Source organism: Ranitomeya imitator, chromosome 1, assembly GCF_032444005.1.
Source record: "Ranitomeya imitator isolate aRanImi1 chromosome 1, aRanImi1.pri, whole genome shotgun sequence".
NCBI lineage: Eukaryota > Metazoa > Chordata > Amphibia > Anura > Dendrobatidae > Ranitomeya > Ranitomeya imitator.
The window spans coordinates 960,023,482-960,036,031 of record NC_091282.1 but is presented as its reverse complement, the minus strand read 5'-3'; the positions used below and the strand labels follow the sequence as shown (position 1 = coordinate 960,036,031).

Sequence of the window (12,550 nt, the reverse complement as noted above, 5' to 3'; positions counted from 1 at the left end):
GTCAGATGCACATGCTGAAAAGTGGAAGACATAGCTTATGGCCTCATCTTTGTGTTCAACTGTATCTGCATCTTGAGGAAACAGATATTGTTGAAATCAAGACTTTGAGCAGGCTGGCGATTGCATTGTGCGGTGTACCACTATTTCCAGCCAATTGACTGTTCCTCTCTGCAAATTGGACAGCAACAGCCAAAGGGCCATTTATTCAGGTCTTTGATCTGTATTTTAGGGTATCTTTGTTACCATGTGTATATATGTGTAAATACATAATTAAATACAGTTACTTATGATTTCTATATCTTATAAATAAATAGTTAATAACTATACGTGAGATGTGAAATTTCTTAACATTGTGGCTGCTATGTTACTGAAAAGTAGAGCACTGGGGCTAAAACTAAAAATAAAAAACATAGTAACTTCACTGGTCACCTCCCAGTTCTCTCTCTGATGCTCCTCGCCTGCTGTCTGGTCCTCCATGCCTCCATCATGCCTCAGCTCTGGTTCAGTGTTTACTCTAGGCCATAATTTACAGCCTACTCTCAGTAGAGTGAATACTTTTTGTTGCGAATTATACTGATTGCATTGACAGAATAATTTGTAAACTACTGAAGGTTCCAGTGAGCACTGTTGAGGCCATAATCCAGAAGAGAAAAGAACATAATTTCACCATAAACCAGCAACGACCTGCAAGATTTCAGACAAATAAGTGAAAAGAATTGTTAGAAGAGTTGTCTAGGAGCCATGGACCACCTGTGGAGAGCTACAGAAAAATCTGGAGTCAGCAGGTACAATTGTTTCAAAGAAAACAATTAGCAGTGCACTCAACCTCCATGGCCTATATGCATGCTCACTAAGCAAGACTCTAGTGCTCATTTCTGAGCAAAAAGCATGTTCAAGCTTGTTTAAAGTTTGCTCAACAACATTTAGACAAGTATGTGAAATATTGGGAGAATATAGTCTGGTCAGATGAGACCAAAATTGAACTTTTTTGATGCCATAAAACACCAAATGTTAAAACAGCATATCAAAAGTGATGTTTAGAGGTGGGAGCATTATGGTGTGGGGCTGTTTTTCAGCATACAGCACTGCCAAAGTTCATATAATTGAAAAAGGATGAGTGCACAATTGTGCCAAGACATTCTTAATAAAAATCTGCTTCCATTTACCAATATGATGAAGAGGACACGAGCGTGGACATTTCATCAAGAAAATGATCCCAAACACACAGCCAAAGAAACTCTTAATTGGTTTCAGAGAAATAAAATAAAGCTGCTAGAATGACCCAGGCAATTACCGGACCTAAATTCAAAAGAAAATGTAGAGAATAAACTTAAGCTCAGCGTTCATAGATGGAGCCCATGGAACCTTCAGGATTTGATGAATGGGCCAAAATCACAACTGAGCAATGCATGAGACTAGTTTCTCCATACAGGAGGCATCTTGAAGCTGTTATTACCAACAAAGGCTTTTGTACGAAGTATTAAATACATTTCAGTATAAGAGTGTTCAATACTTTTTCCCTGTGTCAGTTTTCTTGATTACATATAACTTAAATTTATGGACATCTATGTTTTGATTTCCTTGCCTGTGTGGATTGGATTGGTTTTTACCAACATCTGGTGAGAATTTCAGGTCAAAAGTTCCTTCAGAAATATATTACTTAGAAAATTGGTGACGCGTTAAATACAGGTACATCTCACAAAATTAGTATATCATCAAAAAGTTCATTTTTTATTTCAGCTCTTCAATAGAAAAAGTGAAACTCATATATTATATAGAGTAATTAGAAATAGAGTGATGTATTTCAAGTGTTTATTTCTGTTACTGTTGATGAGTATGGTCTAACAGCCAATGAAATGAAAACCCCAAAGTCATTATCTCAGGAAATTAGAACACTTTATAACATCAGCTTGAAAAAATGATTTTAACATCTGAAATGTTGGCCTACTGAAATATATGTTCAGTAAATGCACTCAATACTTGGTCAGGGCTCCTTTTGTATCAATTACTGCATCAATGTGGCGTGGCATGGAAGCGATCAGATAGTGGCACTGCTGAGGTGTTATGGAAGCCCAGGTTGCTTTGAGAGCAGCCTTCAGCTCGTCTGCATTGTTGGGTCTGGTGTCTCTCATCTTCCTCTTTACAAGGTCAGGCGAGTTTGCTGGCCAATCATGCACAGTGATACTGTTGTTTTTAGACCAAGTATTGGTACTTTTGGCAGTGTGGGCAGGTGCCAAGTCCTGCTGGAGAATTAAATTTCCATCTCCAAAAAGTTTGTCTGCAGATGGAAGCATGAAGCGCTCTAAAATTTCCTGGTAGACGGCTGCACTGACTTTGGTCTTGTTAAAGCACAGTGGACCTAAACCAGCAGATGACATGGCTCCCCAAACCATCAATGATTGTGGAAACTTCATTGTCATTATGATTTAAAAAGAGAAAGCACAGTAGTTTGACAATAAATGGCTTCACCTAACTACTAACCATGAGTGGAGAAAAAGTTTTGGTCTTATCATTTATATTCTCTGAAAAAAGGCCAAGAAGACAAAAATTCTGCCGGGTTATGTAAACTTTTGAGCACAACTGTACACTGTCCTTCGCTTATAATACCCCTCGCTGCCTCACAGTATGCATATATTGGAAAGCTATACATTTATGTTAAGCATGTACTTGTCATATACGTGCATATACTGTATGTCCATATTAATAACGGAGTAACTGTGTACACTCATATATGGTCATTGATGATGCCATAACCTGAACCTACCTGATTGGCTTATTTTATTCATCCACTATTAATTTAAAGTACATGGTTAAAACATAATTAACATGTAACAGTTTAACAATTTAAATTGATGTGATGTGAAGGTTTTTCCATATACACAAGTGCATTACAATAAAAAAAAACTCTATGTAACTATATTTTAATTAAAATGTAAAATGTAAATATGTCATAATATTTTATAACTTCACAATGAAAAATCCTTAAATGAGCAGATAAAAGATATTTCCATTTATAATTCTTTAAAGGTAACAAGTACAACATTAAATCATTTCCTGTATTTTTCTTATAGGTACTGAGAAAGAGGATAGAGGTGATGACCTCCTGCTGAATTCAGTAGATGACTTTTGGTGGTTTCCACACATGTGGAGCCACATGCAGCCTCATCTTTTCCATAATGAGTCTTCACTTGTGGAGCAGATGATTCTCAACAAAAAATTTGCTCTGGTAAGTACAGTGGTCCTTTAAGTTGTAAACACACTCTCTTAGGTATTGTACTTTTAAATTAAAATTTGTCAGTGGTCCCCAACCAGAGGATTATGACACACAGTTTTGTGTGAAGCATTATATAGATGTTTCCATTGATGATATGGCAGACATATTACTAATCAATATTTACTTTATTAACCCCTTAACGACCCGAGATATGTTTGGATTTGCATTTTCATTTTTTGCTCCCCTGCTTCACAGAGCCATAACTTTTTTATTTTTGGTCAAAATGGCCATGTGAGGGCTTGCTTTTTGTGGGATGAGTTGTACTTTTGAATGCTACCATTGGTTTTAACATCTCACATACTGGAAAACGGGGTAAAAAAAATCCAAGTGCGGTGAAATTGCCAAAAAAGTGCAATCCCACAATTGTTTTTTTGTTACCATGTTTCCTAAATGCTAAAACTGACCTGCCAGTATGATTCACCAGGTCATTATAAGCTCATAGACACCAAACACATGTATAGGTTCTTTTTTATTTAACTGGTGAAAAAAATTCCAAAGTTTGTTAAAAAAAATAATAAATAAATTGCGCCAGTTTCCACAGACCTGTAGCGTCTCCACTTTCTGTGATCTCGGATTGGGTAAGGGCTTATTTTTTGCTTGCCGAGCTGAAGTTTTTAATAAAACCATTTTGGTGCAGATACGATCTTTTGACCGCCCGTTATTGCATTTTAGTGCAATGTTGCAGCGAGCAAAAACTGTAATTCTGACGTTTTTACTTTTTCCTCGTTACACCGTTTAACGATCGGGTTAATTCATTTTCATACTGATAGATCAGGCAATTCTGAACACGGCAATACCAAATATGTGTATGTTTGATTTTTTTGTTATATTTTGAATGGGGTGAAGGAGGGTGATTTGAACTTTGATATTTTTTTAATATTTTTTTAAACTTTTTTTACTTTTGGCATGCTTCAATAGTTTCTGTGGGAGACAAGAAGCGGTCATATTCTGATCAGCTCTGCTACATACAGGCGATGATCAGGTTGCCTGTATGCAGCAGAATTGCTCACTTGCTATGAGCAACAACCACCGACAGTTACAACCCTAGAAGACTGCTGGAGACGTCTGGTTGTCATGCCAACCCATTTGTGACCCACAATTATGTGACGGGGTCACCGACGGGCAAAATTTCCAGCGCGCTTGCTGGAAGCGCGTGTTAAATGTCATTGTCAGAGATTGACAGTGGCATTTCACTAGTTAAAAGCCACGGGTGGATCGCGATTCCACTCACGGCTGTTAGAGGCACACGTCAGCTGTTCAAAACAGCTGTCACGTGCCGGAAAAGATGTGGGCTCAACACTGGAGCCCACATCAAAGGGAGGGAGTCTGCCATCGGCATACTATTACACCCAATGTCGGAAAGGGATTAATAAATATGATAGCTTAATAAATTATTAATCACGGCATATGAATATCTTAGGAATTTATAACAGAAATCATAAGGTAAACCCAGTACCTCAGAGTGCCTTACAATCTGCTATTGAATACCTTGAAGCTCCCTTGGCATAAGATGTGCTGAATGACACATTTTACACTAATATACTGTACATCGGAAAAAGTTATTCTAAGCCATAACTGGAGGTTAAACATGGCACTCTAGTGTGAGGACTTCTCTGCCATATTATACTTATTATATATCATCATTTTGTTAATATATAAAATGTGATTAGCAAGAAAAGTTAACTATCAAAGGGTTAAATGTTAAATAAGTTGTCCTACGTTTTTTTAATCTTAGATGTTTTAGAATAGTAAACGGAGGCATACTCACCTTTCAGCACCCTCATTGATCCAGGTTAGGCTGCTGTAGTATTCGGCAATGGCCTTAGAAGCGATGCCTGCACCGTTTGTAAATTAATAGGACTGCTGCAGCCTGCGATGGCCGGCAGAGGTCAGGTGAAGAGAAGAGCACATCATCAAAGAATCACCTGATTATGTTCTCTTCTAGTCCAGCCAGTCCTTGTGACTCCCAAATGCGATGACAAGACTTGTGGAGCCTGTGTAAACCTTGAGGAGCTATCAATGCAAGATTCACATTGCCGCTGGAAGGTTAGAATGCCTCAATTTACTGTTTTAAAACATTCTATGCCCATAAAGAATTTCAGTGTAGGAAAATTCCTTTAAGCCATTGATTCAAAATGAAATAATATGTTAATTAAAATACAATCCGGTTTGCACTGATATTTTCACATCCATATTTAGATATATGCCATATGTAACTACTGCCAAATATGAGGATCAACAGTTATTACAACAAACACTTTTCATAAACGAAGAAAAAAAATATTAGCTGGATGTTTTAACATTTGTTTGTATACATTGATTTAATTTTTTTTTTAATTTTCAAATATAAGTTCATCAAATGAGGTCTTTGTATGTTCTCAGTAGATCTGTAAAGATGTTTTCTGGAGCAGCAAATATTAGATGTGGAAAGTTTGCCTTTCTATTCCCTGATCTTATTTAAGTTTGTCAATCTGTCGACCCATAAATTGATTGTCCCTGTAAATAGAAAGCTCACAGTGAACTTAGCCAAACACGGGTCATATATACTCAAGAGATCTTCTGCCCTGACCAATAAGTCACAGAATGGGACATTACAAATGACCAGATCTTTAGTAACAGTGTACTGTAAATGAAGTAAAATCCCAAGTCTGAAAATTGAATGTGAGGTCTATTGGTAGTGCTATGTTTAGCTTTATTGTATAGCTAAGTACAACGTATACAAAAAAGAAATAGTTGGCTTCATTAGTATTGTATTTTGTCATGAAAATTAGTTTTCTGTTTTTGCAACTTCACAGGCAGACTTGTGAATGGGTCAAGGACAGAAACAAGGTTACACATGCTTAAATTTTCCTTTTAAACTCATAATTAGTGTTGAGCGATACCTTCCGATATCGGAAAGTATCGGTATCGGTTTGGATCGGCCGATATTCAAAAAATATCGGATATCGCCGATACCGATACCCGATCCCAATGCAAGTCAATGGGACCAAAATATCGGAATTAAAATAAACCCTTTCTTTCCTTGTAGGTTCATTCTACATGAAGGAAAACAACTAAGAATAATGCCGGATGTATTTGGGGAGGTGGCGGAGACATTAAAGTCATAGAGGTTTATCCCAATCAAATAGAATAGCATGTTTTTTGTTTTTTTTTAAGACGTTCGGAGTGACAAAGATATTGACTATGTAAATTTTTTTTTTATTTTGTCAGATATTGATGTTTCACTATTCCACGCCCTTCCCCTTCTTTTTTTTCTTTTTTTTTTTCTTTTCCCACACTTTCATCTTCATCATCATCAGCATCTTTGACATCAACTTCTTCACCTTATTCATCTTCTTCTTCATCTTCTACCTATTTTTTTTTTTTTATTACATTCTTCATATTCATTTTATTCAACTATTATTATTCTTCTTATTCTACATATTCTTTTTATTCCACTGTTATTATTCTTCCTATTCTACTTCTTCATCATATTCTCATTTGTGACAGGCATTCCCGTAGTTGTTATCTATAAAAGTTTGAAGATTACACCTTCCGTTCTGCCAGTCACAAAAGTTACATTTGTCCGCGTTCAGTTTGGCCTGCAGCATCAGGCTTTATCCAGGGGCACCACGAGGAGGAACGGACTCACCCCCATACACTGCTTAGTCTTCTTCTGCATATAATTTAGATAATATCTTTTGCTCTGATATTAAGTCTTATGCTTAATGTTCTTCTGCTCTTTGTTCTGCAGCCTCTTGTTCTTCTGCTTCTCGGTCTTCCATGTTGTCGTCTCCAGGGTCGTCGTCTCCAGTGTCGTCATCTCCGCCGTCGTCGTCTCCGCCGTCGTCGTCGTCGTCATCGGGGTGGTCTTCCGTGTCGTCGTCATCGTGGTGGTCTTCCGGGTCGTCGACGTTAGGGTCTTCAACTTGGAAATGTAGCAGAAGGTACAAGAAGGCTGAGAAAATGCCAAGAACCAGCTGATGGAACTGGAACTCGGATGGCTACCCGAAGGTTCAAGAGCCTATGGAACTACCGAGGACCAGCTGACGTTACTGGAACCCGGTTACTAAGCAGGAGGTACCCGTGCTAAAAAGCACTACCAAGGACCGCCTGACGTTGACGGAACTCGGATACCCAGAAGGAGGCACCTAAGCCAAAGGCTCTGCCCGGAACCAGCTGACGTTACTGGAACCAGGATGGGGAGCAGAAGGTACAAGAGCAAAAGACACTGCCGAGAACCAGCTGACGGTACTGGAACCCGGATGGGTAGCCGAAGGTCCAAGAGCCAATGGAACTACCGAGGACCAGCTGACGTTACTGGAACCCGGTTACTAAGCAGGAGGTACCCGTGCCTGAAAGCACTACCAAGGACCACCTGACGTTGGTGGAACTTGGATACCCAGAAGGAGGCACCTAAGCCAAAGGCTCTGCCCGGAACCAGCTGACGGTACTGGAACCAGGATGGGGAGCAGAAGGTACAAGAGCAAAAGACACTGCCGAGAACCAGCTGACGGTGCTGGAACCAGGTGGTGGACCCGAAGGTCCACAGGAGAGGAGAGAACAGCTAGGCCGCGAGGCAGCCGCAGTTACCGAACCCCAACAGTCCTACAGGGGGAGCTGGGCCTACTGGCACTACAGAACCAGCCTTGACTACCAGTTCACGCAGCCCACATAGGAAGCTCCTAAACTGGAGGCACCCTGGAGTTGGCTAACCCGACCGCACCACGACGAGGCAAGCATAGGTGTCTCAGTGAGCTTGACACAACCCGGAAACAGCTGACGGTGCTGAAACCAGGCTTGGCACGAGGGAGTACCTGTGACAAAAACACTGCCGAGAACCAGCTGGCGGTGCTGGAACCCGGATGCGTTGCCCCAGTGTGCAAGAGCCAATGGCACGACCGAGGACCAGCTGACGGTGCTGGAACCCGGTTACTAAGCTGTAGGTGCCCGCGCTTAAAAGCACTACCAAGGACCGCCTGGCGTTGGCGGAACTCGGATACCCAGGAGGAGGCACCTAAGCCAAAGGCTCGGCCCGGAACCAGCTGACGGTGCTGGAACCAGGTGGTGGACCCGAAGGTCCACAGGAGAGGAGAGAACAGCTAGGCCGCGAGGCAGCCGCAGTTACCGAACCCCAACAGTCCTACAGGGGGAGCTGGGCCTACTGGCACTACAGAACCAGCCTTGACTACCAGTTCACGCAGCCCACATAGGAAGCTCCTAAACTGGAGGCACCCTGGAGTTGGCTAACCCGACCGCACCACGACGAGGCAAGCATAGGTGTCTCAGTGAGCTTGACACAACCCGGAAACAGCTGACGGTGCTGAAACCAGGCTTGGCACGAGGGAGTACCTGTGACAAAAACACTGCCGAGAACCAGCTGGCGGTGCTGGAACCCGGATGCGTTGCCCCAGTGTGCAAGAGCCAATGGCACGACCGAGGACCAGCTGACGGTGCTGGAACCCGGTTACTAAGCTGTAGGTGCCCGCGCTTAAAAGCACTACCAAGGACCGCCTGGCGTTGGCGGAACTCGGATACCCAGGAGGAGGCACCTAAGCCAAAGGCTCGGCCCGGAACCAGCTGACGGTGCTGGAACCAGGTGGTGGACCCGAAGGTCCACAGGAGAGGAGAGAACAGCTAGGCCGCGAGGCAGCCGCAGTTACCGAACCCCAACAGTCCTACAGGGGGAGCTGGGCCTACTGGCACTACAGAACCAGCCTTGACTACCAGTTCACGCAGCCCACATAGGAAGCTCCTAAACTGGAGGCACCCTGGAGTTGGCTAACCCGACCGCACCACGACGAGGCAAGCATAGGTGTCTCAGTGAGCTTGACACAACCCGGAAACAGCTGACGGTGCTGAAACCAGGCTTGGCACGAGGGAGTACCTGTGACAAAAACACTGCCGAGAACCAGCTGGCGGTGCTGGAACCCGGATGCGTTGCCCCAGTGTGCAAGAGCCAATGGCACGACCGAGGACCAGCTGACGGTGCTGGAACCCGGTTACTAAGCTGTAGGTGCCCGCGCTTAAAAGCACTACCAAGGACCGCCTGGCGTTGGCGGAACTCGGATACCCAGGAGGAGGCACCTAAGCCAAAGGCTCGGCCCGGAACCAGCTGACGGTGCTGGAACCAGGTGGTGGACCCGAAGGTCCACAGGAGAGGAGAGAACAGCTAGGCCGCGAGGCAGCCGCAGTTACCGAACCCCAACAGTCCTACAGGGGGAGCTGGGCCTACTGGCACTACAGAACCAGCCTTGACTACCAGTTCACGCAGCCCACATAGGAAGCTCCTAAACTGGAGGCACCCTGGAGTTGGCTAACCCGACCGCACCACGACGAGGCAAGCATAGGTGTCTCAGTGAGCTTGACACAACCCGGAAACAGCTGACGGTGCTGAAACCAGGCTTGGCACGAGGGAGTACCTGTGACAAAAACACTGCCGAGAACCAGCTGGCGGTGCTGGAACCCGGATGCGTTGCCCCAGTGTGCAAGAGCCAATGGCACGACCGAGGACCAGCTGACGGTGCTGGAACCCGGTTACTAAGCTGTAGGTGCCCGCGCTTAAAAGCACTACCAAGGACCGCCTGGCGTTGGCGGAACTCGGATACCCAGGAGGAGGCACCTAAGCCAAAGGCTCGGCCCGGAACCAGCTGACGGTGCTGGAACCAGGTGGTGGACCCCAAGGCCCACAGGAGAGGAGAGAACAGCTAGGCCGCGAGGCAGCCGCAGTTACCGAACCCCAACAGTCCTACAGGGGGAGCTGGGCCTACTGGCACTACAGAACCAGCCTTGACTACCAGTTCACGCAGCCCACATAGGAAGCTCCTAAACTGGAGGCACCCTGGAGTTGGCTAACCCGACCGCACCACGACGAGGCAAGCATAGGTGTCTCAGTGAGCTTGACACAACCCGGAAACAGCTGACGGTGCTGAAACCAGGCTTGGCACGAGGGAGTACCTGTGACAAAAACACTGCCGAGAACCAGCTGGCGGTGCTGGAACCCGGATGCGTTGCCCCAGTGTGCAAGAGCCAATGGCACGACCGAGGACCAGCTGACGGTGCTGGAACCCGGTTACTAAGCTGTAGGTGCCCGCGCTTAAAAGCACTACCAAGGACCGCCTGGCGTTGGCGGAACTCGGATACCCAGGAGGAGGCACCTAAGCCAAAGGCTCGGCCCGGAACCAGCTGACGGTGCTGGAACCAGGTGGTGGACCCGAAGGTCCACAGGAGAGGAGAGAACAGCTAGGCCGCGAGGCAGCCGCAGTTACCGAACCCCAACAGTCCTACAGGGGGAGCTGGGCCTACTGGCACTACAGAACCAGCCTTGACTACCAGTTCACGCAGCCCACATAGGAAGCTCCTAAACTGGAGGCACCCTGGAGTTGGCTAACCCGACCGCACCACGACGAGGCAAGCATAGGTGTCTCAGTGAGCTTGACACAACCCGGAAACAGCTGACGGTGCTGAAACCAGGCTTGGCACGAGGGAGTACCTGTGACAAAAACACTGCCGAGAACCAGCTGGCGGTGCTGGAACCCGGATGCGTTGCCCCAGTGTGCAAGAGCCAATGGCACGACCGAGGACCAGCTGACGGTGCTGGAACCCGGTTACTAAGCTGTAGGTGCCCGCGCTTAAAAGCACTACCAAGGACCGCCTGGCGTTGGCGGAACTCGGATACCCAGGAGGAGGCACCTAAGCCAAAGGCTCGGCCCGGAACCAGCTGACGGTGCTGGAACCAGGTGGTGGACCCGAAGGCCCACAGGAGAGGAGAGAACAGCTAGGCCGCGAGGCAGCCGCAGTTACCGAACCCCAACAGTCCTACAGGGGGAGCTGGGCCTACTGGCACTACAGAACCAGCCTTGACTACCAGTTCACGCAGCCCACATAGGAAGCTCCTAAACTGGAGGCACCCTGGAGTTGGCTAACCCGACCGCACCACGACGAGGCAAGCATAGGTGTCTCAGTGAGCTTGACACAACCCGGAAACAGCTGACGGTGCTGAAACCAGGCTTGGCACGAGGGAGTACCTGTGACAAAAACACTGCCGAGAACCAGCTGGCGGTGCTGGAACCCGGATGCGTTGCCCCAGTGTGCAAGAGCCAATGGCACGACCGAGGACCAGCTGACGGTGCTGGAACCCGGTTACTAAGCTGTAGGTGCCCGCGCTTAAAAGCACTACCAAGGACCGCCTGGCGTTGGCGGAACTCGGATACCCAGGAGGAGGCACCTAAGCCAAAGGCTCGGCCCGGAACCAGCTGACGGTGCTGGAACCAGGTGGTGGACCCCAAGGTCCACAGGAGAGGAGAGAACAGCTAGGCCGCGAGGCAGCCGCAGTTACCGAACCCCAACAGTCCTACAGGGGGAGCTGGGCCTACTGGCACTACAGAACCAGCCTTGACTACCAGTTCACGCAGCCCACATAGGAAGCTCCTAAACTGGAGGCACCCTGGAGTTGGCTAACCCGACCGCACCACGACGAGGCAAGCATAGGTGTCTCAGTGAGCTTGACACAACCCGGAAACAGCTGACGGTGCTGAAACCAGGCTTGGCACGAGGGAGTACCTGTGACAAAAACACTGCCGAGAACCAGCTGGCGGTGCTGGAACCCGGATGCGTTGCCCCAGTGTGCAAGAGCCAATGGCACGACCGAGGACCAGCTGACGGTGCTGGAACCCGGTTACTAAGCTGTAGGTGCCCGCGCTTAAAAGCACTACCAAGGACCGCCTGGCGTTGGCGGAACTCGGATACCCAGGAGGAGGCACCTAAGCCAAAGGCTCGGCCCGGAACCAGCTGACGGTGCTGGAACCAGGTGGTGGACCCCAAGGCCCACAGGAGAGGAGAGAACAGCTAGGCCGCGAGGCAGCCGCAGTTACCGAACCCCAACAGTCCTACAGGGGGAGCTGGGCCTACTGGCACTACAGAACCAGCCTTGACTACCAGTTCACGCAGCCCACATAGGAAGCTCCTAAACTGGAGGCACCCTGGAGTTGGCTAACCCGACCGCACCACGACGAGGCAAGCATAGGTGTCTCAGTGAGCTTGACACAACCCGGAAACAGCTGACGGTGCTGAAACCAGGCTTGGCACGAGGGAGTACCTGTGACAAAAACACTGCCGAGAACCAGCTGGCGGTGCTGGAACCCGGATGCGTTGCCCCAGTGTGCAAGAGCCAATGGCACGACCGAGGACCAGCTGACGGTGCTGGAACCCGGTTACTAAGCTGTAGGTGCCCGCGCTTAAAAGCACTACCAAGGACCGCCTGGCGTTGGCGGAACTCGGATACCCAGGAGGAGGCAC

General features: G+C 47.0%; 1 protein-coding gene across 2 annotated transcripts in view; it reads left to right on the top strand.

Annotated features, from left to right (window-relative positions):
- LOC138656666 (bifunctional heparan sulfate N-deacetylase/N-sulfotransferase 3-like) overlaps nucleotides 1-12,550 on the top strand; it is an 857,911-nt gene that overhangs the window by 387,217 nt on the left and 458,144 nt on the right. For both annotated transcript variants that reach the window (XM_069743761.1, XM_069743762.1), the window contains one exon: nucleotides 3,072-3,226. In XM_069743761.1, coding sequence (XP_069599862.1) covers nucleotides 3,072-3,226 — 155 coding nt within the window. The remainder of the gene's footprint in view (nucleotides 1-3,071; nucleotides 3,227-12,550) is intronic.